This window comes from Rattus rattus, chromosome 1, assembly GCF_011064425.1.
Source record: "Rattus rattus isolate New Zealand chromosome 1, Rrattus_CSIRO_v1, whole genome shotgun sequence".
Lineage (NCBI taxonomy): Eukaryota > Metazoa > Chordata > Mammalia > Rodentia > Muridae > Rattus > Rattus rattus.
Genome location: NC_046154.1, coordinates 89,616,871 through 89,641,601, shown reverse-complemented (window position 1 = coordinate 89,641,601; position 24,731 = coordinate 89,616,871). Strand labels below are relative to the sequence as shown.

The window sequence follows — 24,731 nt, the reverse complement described above, 5'->3', positions numbered from 1 at the left end:
GACAAGCACGAAGTTCCTTCTTAGGATGTAAGTTCTTTCAACTTTCTAGTTGAAATAAGTTCTGGTTTATTTCCCTTTCTGCCTCCTGTTTTCTCTCTCTTCTTTTCTTCCCTGGAATTGAGCCCTGTGACCCCTTCCCTCTCCTTTCCAGCATCCCTCCCTTTGTTCTGATAGACTGGTTTTAGCCAAATTCAGACTTGACAATGAAAATCAAAATGACAGCCAGACTGAAAAGTACTGTGCTTTTTATTAAAAAACAACAACAAAAAAATACAATCAGGTACTGTCCAGACACATTTGGGAAGGGAATGTCTCTTTAAAAGTCCTCAGTTTTCAACATCATCATCACCATCACCATTATTATATTAATAATATTAATGTCCTTGAAATTTAAACAATATCATTTTTCTGGCTTCAGTTGTAAGAAATGTACAAAACATCAGTGGGGCGCAGGGCAAGGGGTAACCTCCAACGACGTATGTTTTATCTTTGCGACCCAACCAATAACAATTGAACAGCTTTGTGTAGAATATAGCTGGCTCTGAAAATAACTATGTCCGCTGGATAGCCAGCTCGCCCCTCTCCCATTCCCAGAACCACCCAATAGAAGTAAAAATCACGGTGTTGCTGTCCCTAGGAGACTTTGCTCAATCAAACAAAAAAGCAGAAACTAGTTGCAGACTGTTGTCTTTGGTGCAAAGGAAGTAATTGCAGAGGGGCCTACGTCAGTGCCTCAGTGATCCATGGTCTGCTTGGATGCCCATCAAATGCCCAAGGATAGCTTCACCGTTGGACTGGTTGTATTGATGCTTTGGTAAAAATCCTGTTTTCTCTGGGCCCCATTCCTCTCTCACCAAATTGTCCCTGGGATTTATGCCCGCTTACGTCTGCCTTCCAGATTTCGGAAGTTGCTGGGTCTTAGTTTCATCTCAGCAAACTGGATTGAGTACTCATGGCCCTTCCAGTGGAACCAGTTAACACCCTGTGAAAAAAAAAAAAACCAGAGCCCTCCAGTTTCCATTTGGACACATGTTCATGGACCATCACCATTTAGTCATCAAAACACAAAGGGGTTTGTTCCAACTTATAACCACTTGGCATTTCACAGGCAACTGTCTCTTGACTCTGTATTTGCTGGCCTGTGTGTAAAACCTTTCAAAAGGGCCAGCTGAATCTAAATTAATTCTTTACCCATCGTTAGGAGTCATCACAATTTAGGCAGAGCCTTGAACGGCCATCTTGAAATAAAATGGTAACTGACATTAATTTCTGTTTTTAAGAAAAAGGGTGTAAGAATTCAGGTCATGATGAGGTTACTGAGCAGCTGGGTGCAGTGTGTGTGTGTGTGTGTGTGTGTGTGTGTGTGTGTGTGTGTGTGTTTGTATGTTTGTATGTGTGTGTGTGTGTGTGTGTGTGTGTGTTAATTCACAGGATACTGATAGGGGTATTTTACTAAGGGTTTAGCATAGAACAGCAAAAATGAATGTGGGTAGAATAAAAGCTTTGCAAACTGACATGCAGTGTTAGGGTTGCATAGCAATACTTCCATGTGAGGGCTGAGGGGATGACTCAGCAAGGAAAGGAGTTTGTCTCTCAAACCTGAGTTACATCCCGAGAACCCACAAAAAGGTGAGAGGAGGGAGCAGACTACATTGCTGTCTAAATGTGTGTGTCTCTGTACATATACCATGTACACACACACACACACACACACTCACACACACACACACACTGTGAAAGAGATAAAGGGTCTTGAACAACAACTCCTGTGGACCTCAATTTCACTGCATGTAATTTGTATTTTCTTGAGCTCAGAAATATGCTATGATGGGAGTTGTACTAGACTTGGATGGGGTTTTTGGAAAAAACAGAGGGTGGAGGTCTAAGCATATGAAGCCTTGGGTATGCTTCCAATATTATTCTGGGACCTCAGGAAGGTCAGCTTTCACAGGGCATGAGTATCTTTGCAAAGCAAAGGGGATTTGAAGGTCATGCCTTCCACCTAGGTCCTTCTTGGGACTATGAAGTTGCTTGTGGGCCTGTGCTCTGCCAGGGTCTATATCATCCCTGTTTCCCTTGAATAGCATCCACTTTCATCAGCTTTACAGAGTTCTAACAGCAATTTTCTCTGTGGGGAAAGTTCTAAATTTGTGACCTATTTGGACAGTGATTCCCCTTAGACTCTTTAAGAGTTACTCTGTGTTGTTTTTTATCTTAGCTCATCTTCCATGTCATTGAGATTTCTCACTGTTTTGGAAGATAACACATTTTCTACTTCAAGTGTCCTTTCCTTATGCATATCTTGCTTCCCCAGCCTTGTCAGACTACTCACCTGACTGTGATTATTGTCCCCATATCTGCCCATCAGGTTGACACGATGACAGTTCTTATACCAGAAAGCTCCTTTGTAGGACAGGGCACAGTTGGTGATGGCTGAGTCTGTGTCCTTGTCATAGGTAGAGAAGGATCTACCATTGTGATAGTTCATGGAGTCACCTGATTGAGAAAAAAAGAGAAGAGAGAATAAAGACTCCCCCCAAATCAAAGCCTTGTGAGGTTGGCAAGGGCAGAATCAAAGGCTAGAACTGAAAGATCCTTAGGAATGCTGGCACTGAACCTCAGACTAGACTGAAGATCAAAGCTGCCTCCAAGACTTATCTCTGACAGAAGCACTGTTATATGCTAAGAAAGAAGGCTGCAGGTGGTTCTGGAAAGTTCCATTCAAGTCCATCTCTTTGCCTTTCTTACTGTGACCTGGCACAGGCTGAGCTTCCTCTAAACCTTCATTTTCTCCTCTGAAAATTGCAGCCGTCCTGTGGATTCTGTTTGTCCCACAGCACTATTCTGATACCAGCTATGTATTTTTTTTTCTGGACAGGTAGGAGTGGCATACAAAGAGCTAAGGTTGTTGTTTATGATTTGTCTATATTTGCTTTGCATAAAAGACCTATGAGGATAAGGTGAGAAATTTGCATTTAATAGCGATGTGTGAGTCAGGCTTGGTGGTGAACATCTGTAATCCCAGCATGTGGTAGGATGGGCTAAGGCAGGGAGTGCACATGTTTGAGGCCACCATAGGCTTCATAATAAGACCCTGTAAACTTACAAACAAAAAAAAATAATACCAGTGGGCATGTCCCTCATATACAAAGGTATCTGACTACAGTCATAATTAAGACCTTTAGTCACTAAATATTGTCAGTTAGCTTGGGTATCTTGTAATTATTTAAAAAGAGTGTTTACCAGGCTGGTGCTGTCTGATTCTTACCTAAGAACTTGGTTTTCATATAGTGCTACTTAAGAATATTGTCTGGGTCCTTCTTACTCCCAAGCCATAGGGCTGTGTGCAAACAATTTAAGACATCCAAGTATTTGATGCTGAGATCTTAGAGCAAGCTATCAAAGGTCCTCCAGAGTCTTTTTAACCAACATTGATACTCATAACATACAGGAGAGTGGGCAGACATTGATGAAACTTTCCTGTGAGGCACTATCACCAAAGCATGCAGGAAGCTACAAGCTAGAAAGAATTATTCTGAGGGAAGGGAAAGACCACAGTGTACTCCTTCACCAGAGATATAAAGTGAACATAAGTTACATCCTTGTTGGTTGGTAGATTTTCTTGCCATGTAACAAGATCCTTCCTTCTTGACATGATCTCAGCTAAAGAGGTATTCATTGTCAGGTGATAAAGTGTCAGATTTTTTTTGAGGCATGTAAGCGCTAAAATAATTTCCACCCCTGGTTCTCTCTCTTCCATCATACCAAATTGCCTCTCAAAGGAGCTTTGTGTCCTTTTCACTGCAACCTGGCTTTGGCACCTATTAGTCAAAGGTGAAGACTTTTTCCTTTCTGGAGGGACTCCCACAGGGGTCACAAATCTGTCTCCTGTTTAAATAATCATAAAATCAGGCCACCCAAAGAGGCCATGGCTTACACGAGGTAGTCTGCATTCTTGACCCAGCCCCTCCTTGTTTCCACTGCTCTCCCGAAATACACACACACACACACACACACACACACACACACACACACACACACACACTCCTTCTGTGAGCTGAAATTTCTTGAATTTTCCCAAGTCATTTTCTCATCTTTATACCATTTCCTAAAAGACATTTGTGATGGTTCTTATAGTTGAAAAATACCTACAGAGAAGGATACTACCTCATAGACTTGAAAAGAATGGCTTTGTTATTAGTTTCTCCTTTAATGTGGACCCAAAAGGCTGTACAAAGGCCACTTTAAGTCAAAGACAAAAACCTCTATCCCCTCCCAAATAGTATAAGTGGGTGTGTTTCTCGTGTACAAAGGTATCTGGCTCCAATCATAAGTAAGACCTCTAGTCATTAAATATTTTCAGATAGCCTGGGTATCACATAATCATAATCTAGCACACTAGGGATATAATTTAGGTGAAGAACAAAAGGTTGCTTGACAATCAAGAGACTAACCATGCCAGGAATGTGTGCATCACCATAGAACTAGAAGAAACACATCTTAACCTCTCCTTGTGACACCCCAATATATCAGAATTGACACATTAGCAGATTCTCAGAGACATCATATGCCCATTACAAGGAAGCATCTGGTGAAGATGGAGACTTTTGAAAGACCGTTTTTCTACCACCACTCTACAACTATTTACTACCAAAGAACAAGAAAAATGTTTTTTAAAATGAGAGTCATTATAATTCAACCACAGTTGACATGATTCTTGACTACTCTACATCTCAGAGACCAGATGTTGCAGATGTTAGCCCAGACCCTTTTCATGATAGCTCTTCTGGATTAGCATCCAGAAGACATTCAGATATCTGTTGATTCAGAAACAGGAGTGATGAATGAGAGAATCCACAGGAAGTTCATGACTCCAGACTCACAGTGTAACTGCCCCATACCTGCTGTTCCACTGTATCCTTCTACCTTCAGCTTGTAGCGACTCTTGGCATCTCCAACACTGAACCTGTCATACACAGCATAGGCCGACTCCCCATGGTCTTGTAGGTCCACCCGGAGCTCATACTGCCCTTGGGCTGTGATTTTGCTCAGGTTATCCAGTCCTGTGGATGTCAGGCAATGTCTGGTAAGTAATTGCAGGTGACCGAGGAAGCAGGGGAACACTCAACAGTGGGACATATTGTGCAAACTTGAAACATTCTCTGTTTGCTGGTATGATGGCAGACAAAAGAAATCTCATCTTTCTGAGCCTCAGAAGAAAATACCTTTGCTTATCAACTTTCTATTATAGTCTGAAGATCAAAGATGATAAGCCCAGGACATGACCCGTACATTCTAACATTCCTAATCAACATGAAGCAATGGAGAACTTTGGGATGGGATGTCTCAGGCTCAGACAGTGGTGCAGAGAACAATGCTCTGTTCACGTGGCTTGCTTTGAAGTGTCCATGATGGATGGCCCTGTAGTACTAACTTTGGAAATTTTGAATGACAGTGTGGTTATCCATTAGCTAGACTGTCATAGAGTAAACCATGCAATGTCCTTGAGGATCTGTTTTGTAATGAGTAGGATGAGAATTGTGCTCTTTGCATGGATGTTCTGGGTGAGAGATTGTGACCACAAGACCCATCTCAGTGTTTGGAGCTCGAGGAAAGCAGTTCAGACCAGCACTGAGGTTGGTTCCATAATTGGTTTAGTGTCTGACTTAATGCAAGGGTGGTCCACAGGCCTGGTTTGATAATGTTTTATTTTTATGACCTGGAACATTTAATTATTCCAACATTCTTTGGCTCCTACCAAACTTCTTTCACTCTAAACCTTTCCTCTCCCCATTGCTCACTTCAGGAGGGCAAGTGACCAGGAAAACAGAAATAAGCATATCTATCACAAACTTTCAGAATTGAATTACCAAGCCAGAATTCTTCTCTGTGGTCTCCAAACCCAGCAGCATAGGCCTTCCAGTTTCGATAGAAGTCCTCACGTCCATTTTTGCGTCTCAGGAAAACCTACGACAACATGGCTACTTAAGTAATAGAAGGGAAGAGACGATGTCTTTTTGGAAGGAGAACACAAAACTGAGGGAAGAACTCCCATCCATCCCCAGCATCCACCATTGCTTATTTATTTGCCTTGTGATGCCCCTCCCCTCCCCAAATCTTGGTGCTCTGAAAACTAGGGAAGGATAATGCTTCTTAGTTCTGGTGACATCGATGCACGTCAGCCTCTCATCACTCTTCATAATGCATCACACTGAAGCTGACAGTGGAGGAAAAGTTCGGGAGAGGGAGGGGATGAACTACAAAAAAATTTTATTGATAAAAAATTATCCTATACATTTAATATGGTCATGGGATTAAAATAAGTCCTGAAATTCTTAACATATGTCTGGTAAAGAGTAACTACTCAGCCAGTACTGGCTATTATAATTAAGAGGTTTGATTGTCACTACCATTCATAGCAGAATTTCTCCCTTGCCTCTTTTTCTGTTATCCCAGAATGGCTCAAAGCTGATATTTTACAATGACCTTGAACTCCTGATCCTTCTGCCTCCACCTTCCAAATGCAAGTAGGCATTTACCAGCTTTATTCTTGGTTTTCTGTAGTGCTAGGGAGTGAACTCAAAACCTTGTACATTTCAAGCAAGTGCTCTACTAACTGAACTACATCTCCAGTTCTTGCTTTCTACTTTCTATTTAAATAGACAATTGTGAAAGGCTTCTATGTGACAAGGATTACCTTACGCATGTGTATTTGAGAGTACACATTTCCCCTCATCAAAGCCCCTGTCCCAGAGCTCTATAAACCACTCATGATCTATAGTGGTACTCACGATCCATCCACCTCCATCAGAGGTCATATCACAGTAGACTTCCAGGGCTTGAGTCTTGTCACCATTTATATAGATGGTATAGAGGCCAGAGGTGGTGTCGCCATTCAACATTGCTTGAGAGCAATCCCTAGGGAATGGATATAGGAGTCCAACTGCAGGGTGAAGAGAAAGAGTGTCTCTTAGAGTGGAGGGAGGAGGTGGGTACTTTCAGAACAGACATTAGCTCATCTGTGCAGGTAAACAGCCCCTGCTTGTTTAAGTCTTTACTCCTCACAACAGAGCTTATATTAAACTTAATAGTATAAGAGCCACAGACAGAGCTAGGAATTCAAACATAATATGTCAACTTTTCACATGAGATACTTGTGAAGGAGGGTTATCTTTTTTTTTAATTCACATTGTAAAGATGAAGAAACTAAGGCCCATGGAGTGTAGATGACTTCTAAGCTGTATCCAGTAGGATATAGAGGTGTGGACTGGATCTAGATGAGTTCTCATTAGTTCTATGTCCCTTTCACAAGGATGCTTATTCCCCAAGCTTCCAAACACTAAAAGGGAATTGATTTGTTTAAGAGATTTTTGTTTGAAAAATGTAAACTAGAAGTTGAAGGGGAAGTGGAAGGTTGATTCGCTGTCACGGGGTCAGATCTTAAGACTGTGCTCCTCCCTGAACCCCTTACTTGTGGTGAAGATGGTTTGGATCAGTTTGCTCCTCAGGGATCCACTCAATGCCTGGATTCTTGCTGTGTAGTGGGTGGATGGGCTCAGGTCTGCCAGGCTGTAGGAGGTGGTGTCAGGCCCCACAATGACTTCCTGTGGGCAGGAAAAAGAATCAGTTTTGTCCCAGATAGACTCAGTAGAGATGCTCCCTTTCCCTGGCTCATGCAATCATATATTCACTTAACAAAAACCCTCCCAGAACCTACTGCATGCCAGATTCCAGTGTACATCTGGAATGTCTGAGATAGCAAGAGTGCTGTGTAAATAAAAGTTCTGGGATCAGAAAGGCAGAGGAAGTTAAAATAACACAGAATCACTGCTTTGCATCAATTATCCCTAATTTTAGGTGGGGGTGGGTAATGGAAGTGGGCAAAGAGAGATCACAGAACACCTTTAATGGGATATTATGCAGTTTGGCAGGTATCAACAATAAGGAGTTGGGAGGTCTGAGAGGTTTTGAACTGGCTTAAGCTGTTGACTCTTAAGAAGCTTAAGCTGATGGTAAGGTGAGTTGCACAAGAGACATTGAGGCCATTTATGTCAGCAGTTCTGGAAGAGGGCTTAGCTTTATCACAGCATTTAAAACAATTTGATAACCTAGGCCTCAGCGTAGAGTAACTGAATTATCACATGCTGGGGAGGCAGGCTTATATCTAGGGAAACTAGGACTCAGGCTGAGGAACTATTGAGTCAAAAGATGATGTTAATAAACCAGTAGGTGGGGCAGGATAAAAGCTTGAGCTGATGACCCAGGAGGGGCAGATGTGTGGCCCACACTAACTATGTATATGGCTGGTTCCTGGGTTCTAGACTGGTGTTTGGGCTCAGTTCCTAGAAGGTTCACTGTGTCTTAGATCTTCACTAGGTTCCCATTCTTATTAGTAAATGACCTTGGTGTTTGAGACTGGAATTCCTCCTCCATCATGGCAACACAAACACAATTCTGATCTCTACAACTCATTGGGCAAAGTTGATTTTGTTTAGTCCATAAGTCAGTGTGGAAGCCACTAGAAGGTTCTTTCCCTTCCTGAGGACTTCCTTGAGTTGTGTTATGTTATGTATATTTGTACAGTGTGGGAACTGAATTTCCCAGAAACTGAGATACCTGTTCCCAATCCATAATTTGTTGACGGCAGAGGATGGTATCATATCCTCTAAGTCTCCTACCACCTTATCCATGATTTATGTGTGTTCACTTAATGCCAGTGATCTAGTGACCTTTGTGTAGCCATCAGCTCTGGTTGCTGGGGAAGGATCAACTCTCAGGGGACAAAGCAAGTTTTATCTAATTGTCTGAGCATAGTCTTGCATTCAGCTCTCTGCTTCTGTGTTCAGTTGTCTAAGCGTGAATAGTCTGAAATGAGGCTCATGATCCAGAGAAGCACAATTCTAGACCCCCAAACCTGCAGAAGACTTTGAGGGTCTAGAAGTGCAATGCACTTGTCTTAAAGGTATGGGCACTGACACCCTGAAGATAAAGGACCAGCTTCAGTTCAGACTGTGAATTCATTCACTGTGCCTCAACTCCAGAAAAGCTAGAAATGTGTCTAACTTGTGTAAACATGGCAGACCAGAAATACCAATATTCTTCTATGTGATTTTCATATCTTATAAAATAGGAGTCAAGTATAAGGAATATGCTAGAAAAGTGAACGGGAGGAAGGAGGAAGTGCTAGGAACTTATTGGAATGAGCAGAACCACCCCAGGCTGGCTGACATACAGGGAAGCATCCAGCAAGTTTCTGATGCATTGGGTATAACAGCTCAGCTGCCTTTGCAAGCAATGTGGTGTGTGGCTCAAGAGAGGTTCAGTTACTTTAGAAGCTTTGCATGAGGAATAGCTTGATTCACTACTCTCCTTGTCTCCTCCAAGAACAGATGCAGGGCTGAGGTTCACTCTCTAGAGCATCTGAGTTAGAGTAGAGCCTCTGGATTCACGTCCACCAGGAACAGCTGGTGAGGAGATCAAGGTACCACACTGGGAGTGTGAGAGCAAGCAAAACTTGCACAGTAAGAGCCTAAGCACCACGGGGTGCCTCCACAAGCCAGGTACACAGCAGCTGATCTCTACATCAAAGCCCAGCATCAACAAACCCTTATGTACAGCTGAACTCCTCATTAGATTCTTTGTTCTTGACTTAAGTATGAAAGGATAAGTTAGGGCCAGGAGACATTGGGAAGAAGTTCCTAGCGTGAACAGGGGAGACCAGACCACAGAAACAAAACTAATGAAATCTAGGAGAAAGGTAATATGGGTAGAGACATGTATTCCTTAGCTCAAGTGAAGCAGATCCACAGATTACAAGGGAGATGCAGCAAAAAGTTTACTATGAAGAGAATAAGTGACCTAGCTTAGACATACAGAAAAGCTCAGGGAGGGGAGAACACAGGTAATATTAATGATAGATGTAGTCGGTCTTATCAAGTGACACTGCAAGGATGTGGTGAGCTCCATCATGGTAGGTCAGGTGGTGACACTGTACGTGGCAAAGATGCAGAAGAAGCTGTTGGTACTTTCTCAATGAAACATTAGATGGCCATGAGCTCAACTCCTAAAATGTCAAGTCTTATAAAAACACTGCTGTTGATCTTGGCTGTCTCTCAGATAGCTCGCGCCTAGTTAATGGGAGAAAGGCAAACATGCGGTTCGTGACTCACACGATCTGGTACTACATCCAGTCTCTACAGTTTCTTTCTCTCTCTCTCTCTCTCTCTCTCTCTCTCTCTCTCTCTCTCTCTCTCTCTCTGTCTTCTAGTTGTATTGGAGTGAAGAAACAGTATCAGCTACTCCTTTCCCACTTTGATGCTTATGCAGATGTTTTGCACAGCAGTGTGTGATTTACAGATAGATACCTTGACTGTACCGTCCACAGACTCATAGACCAGGAGGTATCCAGTGACCGACGCCCGGGGAGGTCTCCAGGTGAGGAGGGCAGTTTCTGACTGAACCTCAGTAGCAGTCAATTCTCTTGGGGAATCCAGGTCTGGAGAAGACAGTATGTAGCAAGTGAGCTAGCAGGTGTAGAGCACAGAGCAAAAAGGCCTGTTCCCTAACATTGATCATGACCTTAGGCAAGAATCCCTCCTGACTATAGATTGGGAAGTTGAACCATCAACCTCCAAAGTCAAAGTTTATATGAGTCTTATCACCTCAAGAATCTGAAAGACTCACACATTCCTGGGTGGTTTCTATTAGACTTGAGGAGAAAGACAGAGCTGTGAAGATCATTACTGAACCATTGTTTCTCACTGAGAGGACTGAGGAGTGCCAATGTTGGCCCTCATCCCAACAGAAGGGACAATCCTTTACTTCCCCAAATGCTGAACTTGTAAAAAGATCTCAATACATAAAACCCCAATGAACGTCTAAGAAAACTACCCTGAAAAATTCTCAAAAACGATTTCCCGGCCTGGAGCATGGATCATTAAATGCTGGGTATAAAGCCAGAAGGGAGTGTTTTTCCACTTACAAAACCTTCCTTTAAATATCCTTTTCTCATCCATTGGGTCATTTCAGTTCAAGGGGAAATGGTATGCTTCTTTGGGTCTTGATTGAGTGGGCACTGGTGAATTTAACTCATACTGATGTCATTACATTGCAAGGGCCACTTAGGGAGGAAGAGCAGGGGAGGGGATGTGGTTTAAGATGCAGGCTGTGGGTGGGCAATTCAGAAAGGAGGACTTCTACCCTGGGTAATTTGGTACCTGTGGTAAATTTCGTAGCGGTGGTAGAACTCTTCTGGTGACCTTTCTCTGCAAAGACACTCAGTGTGTACTCTGTGGCAGGCTCCAGGTCATGTAGTTCAAACTCCACTGTATTCCCAGACACTGTGCGGGTAATTTCTGGCACTAGTATGAAACACACACATGTGGCAGTTACCCCTTGACAAACAGCACATACACCTCCTTCTAAGACACAACCTTTCAGTGACCCCACAGCAAAGAAGGTTGGGATTCTGAGGTGACTCATACACCTTTCTCTCTTTTGAGCACTTGCATGACAAAAGGTGGGTCATATAGAGAATGACTTTTGTTTTTTCAGGCAACAGATTGGAAAGATGGGAAGATGTTGTCTCATTGTCCCATGCGGTGTGGTAAACTGGCTGAAGAGTGTGCTTGAGGCACAGGAATGAGCTCTGGGAGAGTTGCAGGCAGCATCTCCAAGTCTTGGGTACTCAGGCTCAAATTCAGTTTATGCCACTTCTAGCCCCATCCCTTTCTCTCTGTGCATCATTCCTCTTACAAAGCACCAAATGCTGCCCAATCAAGGATTACCAAATTGTCTCCGCTGAGGGGTGACAGTGATGAACAATGGAGCCCACCAATGGCTTTCAGGCCTATTGGATTCATTGCCTCGGCAATGAATTTATAATCATAGGAGAAGCCCATCCTGCTTTGTTAAGATTGGTAGTTCACAGGCAGAGAACTTTACCTGTAAAAACAGGAGGAGTCCCTGGCAAACTGTCCAAGTTGGGTCACTTTGCCTCATTCTCAACAAGCCCTGCCATCCCCTCTTTAGCCAGGCCTTGAATAGTCCTGATCTAAAATTTCCATCATTCTCTACAACCATAAGCTGATACCTGGGGGAAGATGATACCATCCTCCCTGTCTCAGAAGAATTTCCTTACAGGGAATAACACAGAAGAGAGTGGGTGAACTGAATTTTCTCTTCCTGCCTCACCTCTTTTCTCATGAAACTCAGGGTATTGCCAGAGCTAAAGTAAGATTTTTCAGAGCCCCACCCCTACCCCTACCATGTGTTATGGTGTCCTGTAACATTGTCAGTGAAAGCCAAGCAGTCTTGAGCCATAAAATGTGAAACTTGAAAAATGAAATAACAGAGTCCTTTCTGTTCATAAATATATGAACAGGATTAGAGAAAGAGAGTCTTTTTCTTCATTTGATTTGCATTTGATTTACTTCCTGGTGGCTGTGTTTGGTTGATGGTCTCAGCAAGACTTTAATTTGCCTGCTGGGTAAATTGGTACAGATGGTTGCAAAAAAGAGGGGGAGAAAGCAAAGTCTTTCAATCAAGTTCGTTTCTGTAAGGCCCTCCCATGGCTTCTGAGAAGGCTAGACAGCCCAGGACCTCTTGACACCATCTGGTTAAAACCTGAGATTCTGGAAACCTTCTTTGTAAAGATTAGCGCTACTTTCTTGAGAGTCCGTCCTTCCCTGATGTGCTTTGAATATGAAATGTCCTCACAGGCTCAAGTGTTTGAAAACTTTGTTCCTAGTTGGTGGCCTTGTTTAAGAAGGTTTCGGTCTAGTGAGGAGGTAAAGCCTAATTAAGGAAGTGAGCCACTTGAGGTGGACTTTAAGGTTTTATTCCTGGCCCCATTTCCTGCTTCCTGACTGTGGATACTTTGTGACCAGTAGCTTCCTGTTACTGCTGCCAGTACTTTCTTGATATGCCTGGAGTTATCTCCTTGCATTAGAGTCCAGAGTAAACCCTTTCCCTCTCAAGTTGGTTGTCAGGTCTCAGCAATGAGAAAAGTAACTCAAGAGTCTAGCAAGGTGGGACGGGTCAGCAAAACATGCAAAGCTCCAAATGTGTCTGGTTTTCATTTTTCTTTTCACGTGAATGGCTTAGCTAAGTCTTTTGAGGATATAGTGGAGCTAGGCAAAGACATTATTGTCTCTTACAGTACAGTTTTGTCAACCCCTGCCATATTGAAGGGGGAATGGGAGGAGTTTGCAGCAAGACAAACCTTCATCATAGTGTAGAGAATATGGGACAGGACCTTACCTCTCTCCCCTGTGTAGGAGATGACATAACTGTCCACAGTGGCAATGGCCGGCTGCCACATGGCCAAGGCTTCTGAGTCTGTGATGTTGGCTGTCAGAAGGCCAGATGGACCATCGAGAGCTGGAAGAAATACAGGAGAAGAGTTCATCATGTTAGAGGATAATATCAGAGGACACTTGCTTTTATGGGTTCAGAGTCAGGCTCGTGGAACAGGCTAACCTGGCTTATATCACGACTCCTTTCCTTGTCATTGTGTCATTTTAGGTCTCTTCCCTACCTGTAAAATGGGCATGATAGTACTGGCTGGCTTTTTCTTTTTGACTTGTAAGTGGTGCTATAGGTAGGCAGTTCCTGAACAGTGCTTAACGTGTGGCAAGGGTTATTGTCAGGATTCATGTTGCTCTTTTGTCCAGGAAAGGAACATAAACAAACATATATAGAGGAGACTTGTATGGTCACTACTGCCTAAGACTTTTCTGGACTTTGGTTGATATCTTTATTTAAGGGGATCTTATAGGTAATAATGTGGAGATCTCTAGGCTCAGATTCTACTGTGCCTTATTTTCCTGTGCCTCTATGACTTTGGAAAGGCCACTTCACTGAAGTATATCTGAAAGACATGATAGGGGAAGCACTCAGCGTTTGTTATTAATGATATACCTGTAAAAGTTTTTAGTCTGTTATTTCAATCCTTGGGATGAGGAAGCAGGAGGATCATGAGTTGTTGGCCATCCAGAGGCACACAGAAAGAGTGTCTCGGACAACAATGACAAATGTGTATTAATACAAGATATGTATATATCTGTATAGGGTGTGTACATTTAAGTGCAGCTGTTCAAGGCTTTGGTTACAGATTCTAGGAATTAAATTTGAAGCCTCAAATATGAGCAGTGTATGCTCTTAAAATAAAAATATAAACCACTTCTCTGGCCTTTGGGGTTTGTTTTTCAAATGACCTGTATTGTCAAAGGATAATCCAGGGGTCTTAATCTCTGGCTTCTTTTAAGGGAGAATATTGCTTGCTCAGTTTCTTCCTTAAAAGTTGACCTGAATGTGGGACGTCGTCCCTCTTACTTTTTGTAACAATAATTTAATTACTCCCTCAGGAGTCTAGGAGACAGGGCAGCCATCAGAAGTAGATCAGCCCACAGACTGGTACCTACGCCTCAGGGAACTGGCTGAAGAGTCAGGAAGTAACAAACCAGTATCAGGGAGTCAAAATTATTCCCTCCAAAGTGTCTTCCTGATTCTTTCATGTGTACAGATCCTTCTTTAACTGGTCGTGACAATGAGGCCTTGGGAGGAGACACAGCCAGCTTTTGTATCTTCTGCTGTGGAGAATCATCAATGCAAGACTTCTTAGGGTAAACAGAAGCCCAAGCGGAGAGTAGACAGGACTTTGAGTCCAGATGGGATGTTTTAATTGTACATTACCAACTCTTGTATGGAAGTAGTATATTTTTGAAATTTTCTGGGAGGCCTATTCTTCGGATCACTGAATAGACTGGGTTGGACAATTTGTCATATCTCAAAGGATAAATTGTTTAGGGACAGAGACTTCTGAAGCAAAATTTTCCACTTCATTCTCTCACAATAACAACCATTATTCTTAAATTAGATTTAAATAGGAAAACAACCTTCATTTTAAATGGTTGATAGGGTTGGTCCGAGTAACCCTTGTTTGTTTCCACATTTCTAGTCATGTTGCTTTGTAATTTCCTCATATCTCAGGTGCCTCTTCTACAGGCTGGGAATGAATACAGCAGTGAGGATAAGCTGCGTTGGATTTGTCAACAGTGCCTTAATTGTAGCAGCTGACAAACAGAGGACAATGCGGCCATAGTTCTCATCATCCCGTATCTGCGGAAGCACGTGTTCTGGGGGTGTTCACAATGCTTCCAGGCAATAAGGAGAAGGAGTGAGGTGACAGTTAAAGATGTCTTTATGCTTACTGACACCTTGCAACACTGATGCAGGAAGCAGAATCGTGCCCATTTTGCAGAGAAGTCCATCAGACCTTAGAGAAATTAACTGAGAGCTCACATGGCTAACACATGGGAGATTTAGGGTCTCAGCTCAATATGATTCCTATACTTCACTCCTTTCCACAGTAGCAGAAAAAATGGAGGCTAGAGGGCATTCGGGATGTCTCTGGGGCAACCCAGGTTTTTAGTGGCTAAGGATGAGCAAGAGGGAGGGACTGGATGCTCTAATTCCAGCTTATTTTCCACTGGGACTCCAGAAGCAAGCTTTTTGCAATTCTCAGTTATGAGTCATCATGCTGAGGGCAAGGATGAAACACTGATCAGGGGGTACACACCTGTGATTAGAGACCCTGAGACTGGATCACTTTCTTCAAATCCCTTCATGGCAATCACACTGACGTGGTACTCCACTCCAGGGGTGAGCTTCACCAGTCGGGTCTCAGTATCCGTTCCATCCACGGTCACCATGGATGGGGGACCTGGAGATTATCAAAAGCAAGATCAGGGTAGCCTTTTCCACAGTTCCTTGTCATGGCCTCCAAACCAGGCCTCCCAACTTGGAAATGAAGTTATATCTTTATTCAATTTCATTCTCTTGAGTTCCTCTCCTTTCATCCCACCCTCTGGCATGAAGGAAAAGACCTTACTTTTTGTATAATGCTTTTTCCATTGGTGCAGATGCCAAAAACCCAGTCAGGAAAGGAAAAAATCATGAAGTCACAGCGTACTAAAAATGGCAAGTTTCCTTTCGGGAAGGAGTTGGCATGTTGCACAAATTTTATTTTCTTTATTCTTTTCCCTCTATGAACTATATGGGAAGCTCACAATACAGCATAGATCCAAGCTACTAAACTCATTGGGTTCACCTAAGCTGCTACAGACAGACCCATTACTTGGAGAGATTTTAGTCATGATAAAAAAAAAAGATGGTTCCAGTTAAATTTGTGCTCTTAGATTTATTGGGAAGTCTGGAATTTATATTTCTTAGAATTTTAGAACTGATGAAGAGTTTGCGATATAGCTGGCCAAATGCCCAGTGGAGATGCTAGTGTCGCTGTTACCAACCACTCTGTCTTTACAAACTTCCAACAAGAGACAGCCACTACCAGCTAGGTTGTATTCAGACTATGCTTCCCTGAGGTCGTCATTACAGACTGTGTGTTCCAAGTTAGTTCTAGCATTGCTAAGACTCAGTTTTCTATCCTGTAGGGAGACAGAAGATATAGCTCCTAAGGGCAAAACCTTACCCATATCTCACACTAGCTCTCCAGATGACTGTAATCAAAGGGAAAAAGGATTGTTTATATAAATTCCCTTGTTACTGTGTTCAAAAATACTAGGGAACCATTTCCTCGAAAGTTTTTTACAATTTGAAGGCCACAAAGAGTGTTAATAAGGTAACTTTTCCCAAGAATTTTTTTTTCCCAAAATGTCTTTACGAAGGGCATCTTTCTAGATGATCTCAGAAGGAGGGAAGTGGTTTTTCATTAGCCATGATGCTTGGAGGGGGTATGATAAGAACGAGCAGGGTCTCATTTTTGATTTAGCCCTAATTTTGCATGTTCTTCCCACCCTCTTTCATCTCCAGGTCCCCTACCTCCTGTTACAGGCACATAAGTAATCCGGAAACTCTCCACTTGAGCAGTCGGTGCCCTCCAGCTGACTGTGGCTGCATTTTCAGTGATGTCTGAGAACATGATTTCCTTCGGAGAACCCATGGCTGTCAAGGAGAAAACAAAACAGAAACCCTGAAGCATTACCTATATTGTCCATCAGTAGTTTTTGCCTGGATTCCTTGCCCAGGAGCCTTTAGTATCTAGAGTTGATGACTGAACCAAGCCTCAGGAATAGAGAATGTGTGATACATAGTTACACTGTGCATGAAAGAAAACTCACAGCAGGTACAGTGACCGTGCAGACCAGGTGACTGTGGTCATTTGGCTTTACTGGAGATGGGTGTAGTATGTTGGCCTGCTTCCGCAGAGGACAGTAACTTCACAGATCCAAATAGTTTTCTTTGATTTCATTCTTAGCATTTTTCATATATATATATATACATATATATATATATATAATAATGGTAAGATGAAAAAGGTTATGGTTCTTTCCAGATTATAAGGCTTATTCCTCATATGGACACCATGAGATGAAAATTCAGTTGTAGCCATTATACAAAGGACCAAAGTAAGACTCCGTTCTCTAACATTCTTCTCATGGGACCTTTCTGGAGCACTGCACTGGGCAACCTGGACTCTGGAAATTAAGCTCATTTGGAAATTAATTTGGACAGTCCACTCATGTATCTTCAAGGAGATCCAAAGCCAAGAAGCAAGGTCAGTTCATAACTAAACTTATACCAGTGGACATTGGGTCCACCAGTGAGAAGCCCGTGACCAGAGGACAGCTCTGTGACCTTCACTTCTCCTGCCCAAATCTGGTTTCCTTTGGCTTTTCTTTGTGTATTTTTTGGCTTAGAATTCTGCCTGCTTCAGCTGACCATACCAGCTCAGGAAACAATTTCTAGTCTCTAGGGAGCCTGCTTCCTCGTCACTTCCCTGCTTCAGCCCATGTTGGTCATTAAACCTGGAAGCATGTAGAGTTTTTCAGAGAGAATTTTTTTTTTGGTGACCTAGAAACTACCTGGCTACTTCTCCTTTCTTAATTATTCTTCCTGTCCATGGAAAATCTTTTCTTTTTTTAAGCCACAGAGTCTGAGCAACTTAAAAGATCTTAATTGTTCAAATACCACTGAGAGGCTGGGCAGCCTGGGACAAGTCTTTTCCCTTCTATGAGCTTCAGTTGCTACATCCCTCCAATGGGGAAAGTGGTACCCACAGGAATGTTTGAGGATTAGTGGAGATAATGGATGTAAAACCCTTAGTATAGACTCTGGCATGCCGAGAATTCACTAGATGCAACTGTCCTCTGTTTTCTTCCTTGTGTGACCTTTTCCTGCAGGGCTACCATGAACCTTAAGGCATCTCCCAGGAAAGAACTAGATGAGTCTAGCTGAGAGTGGAACCCTACTGATGTACATAAACTCTGCCTTGGACAATTTTCCTCTGCTTACTCAATTCACTGACTTGTTCTAACTGGAAACCCTCTGACTGACATCGGTTATGCTACATTTTACAATCTGTGTCTTATAAACAAAGCTTTCTTCTTTAGATCACAGTATTCTCATCTGAACAATGGCAATAATATCTACACTGTCTTATATGCTGTAAGAATGAGTAGCAACATCCACTACTTACTCAGGGGCATGTGTTTGCAAGAGGTAGTTAGGAAAGCCACCAGGCATCATCTGTAGCAAAGTCACAATAGTGGTGGAATTCCAGGAGCAGTGGACCTAATAATTTTACACTAAAAAGCTTCCTAGGTATATGCTACTTCAGTATGTAACTTTCTGCCATGGGGTCCTCAAGTCCTGAGCCCTATAAGAGATAGCTAAGCACAGAACACTAGACTCACACCTATTCAAAAGTTGGAAGGGAGCTGGGGTATGGCATAAGAGGTACAAGTCTAACTTCACAAACATAATGGTCTGAGTTTAGACGTCCAGTATCCACATACAAGTGGGGTAGACACAATGACTTGTCTGTAACCCCAGTTCTCAGGAAGCAGAGGAAAGAGATCTCCTCCCCTCCTATGAACTTCAGGTATTTAGACCCAGTGAATTATCAAACTCTGGGTTTTAGTGAGAGATCTTGCCTCAGTATATAAGGTGGAGGGTGCTAGAGCAAGACATACCTCTGTAAGCCTGAACACACACGCACTTGAAGCTCTCAAACTCTACGGTTCCACAGGTGTGGACACACATGCATGCCATGCACACATACATATGCAAGAGTTAGAGAGACCTATGTAATAATGATTTCTTCACAATTAGACTCAATAAAGAAAGAACTTCCAGTAGTTAAATACATGGACTTGATTAAAAACCCTTAAAATGATTTTGCTTGCTTTCCTATAAAACCTTGCCTTTCAAAATCTATAATGAATGCCTTTTGTTATTGGCAATAATCCACCATTTAAAACTTAGTTCTCTTTCTACAAATTTGCATTGGTCATTTAATATGAATTAGGCTAACCACTAGCTTGTACTGCCTTCCTTGATGCTCTGGTTACTCAATGGTGAACAGCTTATAGCCAGACAGAAATAGCTTACGAGGAGGAATCACAGCAGACAATTATCAGAAGGTAAGAGGGACAGGTCGCTGTTGAGGAGGGCTCATGGTGGTTTGAGGGAAGAGAGAGAACAGGGGAATGAACAGATAAAAGGCACACTTGAAGCTGGGGACTGAAGGTGAAGTTAGGCATGTCTTTGCTGTGCTTATATCATGTCTTCTGGACTCTCCTGGTCCTGGAGCTTGAGTGTGCAGGCACCCATGAACACATTGTTTACATATGGTGCACATGCACATATGTGTTTTTCTCTTTGTGAATTTAAGACCCCAAGAAGGGATCTTCCTAACAAAGCAGGCTCTGGTTTTTCTTTTGTTCTTATAAAAGCAAATCAACTCATGATTATTCTTTTTTGTTTTTTTCTTTAGAACTACAGGGCTTATAGAAAAAAAATCGGCAAAACAAAATCAGTGATTGGAACTTTGAGGAGCAGTTGCTTATAAACCAAGATTGTCCCTGCTTCTAATCTGGAGCCGTTCTGTGGCAGCCATAGAGAGATGGAGATCAACGTTAGGGTGGGATACTCTGGAGCACAGCCACACTTAACCACTCTATGTGAACTGGGGCTACTGTACACAGAAAGAGCAGTGCCTTCCTCCAGCTACATTAATGTACCAGCTCCTTGTCTACAAGCACTGGCTGTAGTTTCTGTGGGTAGATCCTGTCTCTTGTTACAATACGGTATTTTGTTGTGGTGCTGAGACAGTAGCTCAGTCTGCAGCTTGCTTACTGCATAAGTGAGCATCTTGATGCACCAATAGACAAGACTGAGATCCTTTGTGTGTAGCAAATGCAAAGCAGCTATGCAAAATACTGGACATGGTGTCACACTTGCAATCTAATGACTGGGGGAGACAGTGACAGGATCCTTGGAACTTGCTGGCCTGTCAATCTAGCTGGATTGGTAAGCCCTGGGTCTTAGTCAGGGGTACAGTGTAAAAGAGTAAGGTGGGTTGGGGAGTTGGCTCCATGGGAAGTGTGAGGTGCTGGGTAGAAGTCTCTTGCACCTGCATAAAAAGCCAGGCACAGTGGCCATGAGTTTATGAGTCTGATACTATGTGCACATATATGCAGGGAAATCCCTGGAGCTTGCTGGTCAAAAGCCCAGCTCCAAGGTCAGTAAAGTGCCTTGTCTAAATAGAACAAGGTAGATAGTGATAGAGCAGGTCACCCTGCTTTCTTCCCTGGCCTCTGTGCACATGTAGGCATGAGCACCTGCATACTCAGATGTTTGCACATACATATACATATATATATATATATGACACACCCAATATATCTGTTTCTTTGTCTTTATTACATGTACACTCACACACACATGCGGGGGGGAGAAAGAGAGAGAGAGAGAGAGAGAGAGAGAGAGAGAGAGAGAGAGAGAGAGAGAGAGTAGATGGCCTTTGAGAATGATACCTAAGGTTAACTTGATTTCTGGCTTCTACATGCAAGTAAACACACACAAACAGATACAGAAATGTACAGATACACACACAGACACACACAGACACAAACACACACACACAGACACACACACACACACACACACACACACACACCCAAACCATCTCCTACATATTCATACAATAAAACATTTCATAACATAGCAAGTTGGAACTAATATTCCCTGTGTCTGTTAGACACAGCCAGTGTATACATTCACGGGTTACCTGTCATCTTGCTTATTAAAATAACTAGTCACATTGTCACAGTAAGCTCATTATAGCAGCATGACCTTAGGCACAGCACTTCAGCTTTCTGGGCCTCAGATTCTTGATGCATCAGAAGACACATCCTTTGTGTGTAGCATGTCATTTCTCGGTGATAATCCTTTCCTTGGGATTTTCTGATTCCTTCCTCAGATTCCTTTGCAGGCGCTGTCTCTATGTAATGCCATCTTGACTATTCCCTCAGTTTCTAAAAGTACCAGAGTCTCAAGTCTTTGTTTCTCCCTCTAAAGAGTCACATAAGTTTTATGACCATAGTAATGGTGTTCTAGCCATCTTTTCCTTTCTCCTTAACATAGCCAATAGGAAAAAGGGTCTTATTTCCCATGTACAGGGCTCTTACATGCACTGTCTGCTCTTATTTGTGAGCCCCAGGAAGACTGTTGTGCTAGCCTTACCAGCTCCATCCTTCAGTTTGGCTAACCACTGTATTGATAGTTCATGTGGGACATTTTATAAGCCTGTTATAATCCTCACAGGCCTCGGTTCCACGTCTCCACCAACCCTCACTCATCCAGTGCAACTGGAACATCTGACCAAAGAACAAGGGATTGTATTCTTGGATACTATGAGATAGGAGGAAGTGTTTGAATGTCCAGTAGTTGTCAAGATGATGATATAGGAGAGACACCATGATGCCCTTGCTACATTCTAGGTCCCGTGTTGTGGGTTTTACATGAATTAACGCACTGAATCTTCTCCACCTTGCTAAATAATTGGACTCATACACTTTTTTTTTGGCACAAAAAAAAGTCTAGGAGAACACATTCTATGGTTAAAGGAACCAGGATCTGTCTGGTTCACTCCAGAGCTCTTGTGATTATGCAGCCCTACAGGAAGAAGAGTCCATTTTCCTCTGTTTATAGGTCCCACTGTTGCTATGCACCTGTTTGTTTACAGTACCTGTTGTTGCTATGGCACTGACTGGCTGGGATCGCCTTCCACGGCTTATTCCATAGAGTTCAATTTCGTACTCAGTGGCCTCTCTGAGACCTGTTATGTCCCTGGTACGGTCGGGGGAAGGGAGGGTTATTTCTTGTGGTTCAGATTGCTTTTTGGTATCTCTGATCCTGATAACAAAACTGTCGAATATCCCTTCATCAGCAGTCCAGGACAGACGGAAACCGTCTGGAGTAGCATCTGAAACTAGAAGGTTGTCAACTTCCGGTTCAGCTTCTAGAGGGAGAGAAGATGGTGGAAGAAGGAGGAGACAGAGCATTACTTAGCCATTCACGAAGTCTTCCTTCTGGTGGAGTATCAGAATGCAGTGCTGCCTCAGAGACAGAGTGTCCTGAGATACCCGGGAAGAAAACCATTCTACATGAAAAAGTCTAGTAGGGGGAGGAGAGGGAGAACATGGAGTTGACACATTCAATACAAGCCAAGCATACGCCTGCATCTGTGAGTTTTGTCTAAAAGTAACTGCATCGGTCCACATCTGGACTCAGCATTGGCCCCTCCCATACATTATTAAACAAGTTCAAAGCCGTAACTTGTTTACATTTGCTTTTTGTCTTCCAGTGGCTGAGTGCCCATCCGCTGTGAGCTCTGTTTCTTTTCCTTTTGAAAAGACAAATAAACCAACTTTAATGATCTGTGGAGCTGTCCACGATGATTCTGATGATTATATTTCCCCCAAGCCTAAGCAAAATGACTTAAAATGTTATGGTCTTTTGGCTTTGTTCTTGGAAGCTGCTCTCCGGAAGAAGACTCCTATTATTTTCCGTTGAATTTTCTTTCCTTGCTGGTTTACCATTTAGATGGTAGGATGAGGCTTAGAAGCCCCTGAGATATAATTATATATGTTTTGTACCCAGAGTTTCATTCTGGTAACTAGACAAAACTCAGTCAAAATAAATCTGAAGCTGAGTTTCCCAAAGTGTGCTCAAAGCAAACTATTCCTGTTTTCTCCTTATCCTTTACAAGGCATTCCTTTGTCAAACAAGTTTGGGAAATGCTGTCCTCTGTGAGATGGACAGTAAGAGATTCTGAGAAGCCTGTGTGGTTGAAGATCCTATTTCCAAACTTAACTGAACAGGAAATGTTATCAAATGAGATCTTTAAACAGTCATTAGTGCTTGTTTTCTCTAGAAATACTTTGGGAAACACAGTTTTTCAAGTGTTAAAATTATTAATATATCTCTGTAGGAAATATTAGTCTTGAGAACATTATGGATTTAGTCTGTGTTGAAGAATCTCTCTGATATTAGTTTTTTTTTTAAGGTGGGTATAATACATTTCATTTAGTTCCCAATGATAAGACCATTGGGTAAGTTGGTTAAGATCACAGGTTGAGAATTTGAAATAGAAAGGATTTTAAAATACTTTTTCAAAATATACTCACTGGTATATTTCTTTTGAGAAGGCTGAAATGTAGCTGAGAACCAGCCAGGATGAACACAAATGAAAGTAATTGTAGTAAGCATGTGAGAGCTACAGGCAAGACATGGACACTAAAGGATTTGGAACACTGAAGAGAAACATTTCGACCTTCTCCTTTCTAAGATGGGGGATGTCAGTACTCAATAGAATGAAAAAAAAAGGGAAAACATGTGGAGGACATGAGAGAACAAGGGACATCTGTGCATTAAGTGGAAAACACAGACAATGTTAAAATCACAGGGATCTGTAGACAGACTACACAGAAAGGGACCAGGAAGAGGAGTCGATGGCTCTCTTGAATTGAAATACCTGTAATGGTCTCAGCCCTCAAGGGCTTTGTTTGGTGCCCTTGGGTGAAGCCGGAGACCAGGACCTCATAGCCAATGCCAGTTATGAGGCCTCTAAGCTCCAGCTTCCTCTGGGTTCCTGAAAGTGTGAATTCCTGGGGGTCCAGCAGCTTCCCAGAATCCACCACCGTTACTAGAAAGCTGTCAAAGGCATTCTCCGATGCCATCCAGGAAACTGTGAACCCGTAGGGATTAGTGTCGGAAATGGTTAAATTTTCCAGAAGGGGCAAGGCCTCTGAAAGAAGGGAGGAGTGAAAATGACTCAGGTTAGCAGCACTGATTTGGCTAGGGCAGAGTGCAGCCCCAAGAACAGATAGATTACCAGTCAACCATCCCGTGAGTTAAAAGCTAAAGACACCAAGAACACAGATAGATTCCCAGTCAATTGTCTCACGAGTTAAATGTTTAAGATTACTTTTAGATTCTAGTCAAGTATCCCTGGAGTTAAATGCTCAGAAAAGGAACATTTAGTGATAATATCTTGGGTGCCTTATACTGTAGCTTTCTTAACAAGACTGTACAGTAACCGTCATTCCCAATCATAGGTCAAAAGAAAAGTTTCTATAATGGTTGGCTGATTTGGCCCAAGTCTTAACCTAGCGAGGTGTGATAGAGCAAGGCCTTCAGTCTAACTTGGGCCATCCATGCCTCCCTATACAAATAGGACACCCTGTGTCACTTTGGGACCTTTATCTACTTCCTGCTGTTTTTTGTTTTGAAGCAAATCAGATTTTTTTTTAAAAATTGGTTGTTGCAAGCATTTTTTTTTGTATTATTTCACATCTCAATCTGGTTCATACTTTGAATACAATCATTTGGGCTAAGTAGTGAGTGAGAGTGTTTCATAAACT

General features: G+C 42.5%; 1 protein-coding gene across 4 annotated transcripts in view; it reads right to left on the bottom strand.

Moving 5' to 3' along the window:
• Positions 1-228: 228 nt before the first annotated feature.
• Positions 229-24,731, bottom strand: part of Tnc (tenascin C) — an 83,936-nt gene continuing 59,433 nt past the window's right edge. For 2 of the 4 annotated variants that reach the window (XM_032902931.1, XM_032902939.1), the window contains 13 exons: positions 23,843-24,115; positions 22,055-22,327; positions 16,843-16,965; positions 15,581-15,724; positions 13,261-13,380; positions 11,217-11,360; positions 10,365-10,495; positions 7,472-7,604; positions 6,792-6,943; positions 5,871-5,967; positions 4,902-5,063; positions 2,333-2,496; positions 229-982 (listed from right to left, as the gene is read on the bottom strand). In XM_032902931.1, coding sequence (XP_032758822.1) covers positions 872-982; positions 2,333-2,496; positions 4,902-5,063; positions 5,871-5,967; positions 6,792-6,943; positions 7,472-7,604; positions 10,365-10,495; positions 11,217-11,360; positions 13,261-13,380; positions 15,581-15,724; positions 16,843-16,965; positions 22,055-22,327; positions 23,843-24,115 — 2,027 coding nt within the window. In that variant the 3' untranslated portion in view covers positions 229-871. The remainder of the gene's footprint in view (positions 983-2,332; positions 2,497-4,901; positions 5,064-5,870; positions 5,968-6,791; positions 6,944-7,471; positions 7,605-10,364; positions 10,496-11,216; positions 11,361-13,260; positions 13,381-15,580; positions 15,725-16,842; positions 16,966-22,054; positions 22,328-23,842; positions 24,116-24,731) is intronic. The other 2 variants (XM_032902948.1, XM_032902958.1) reach the window with 2 other exon arrangements.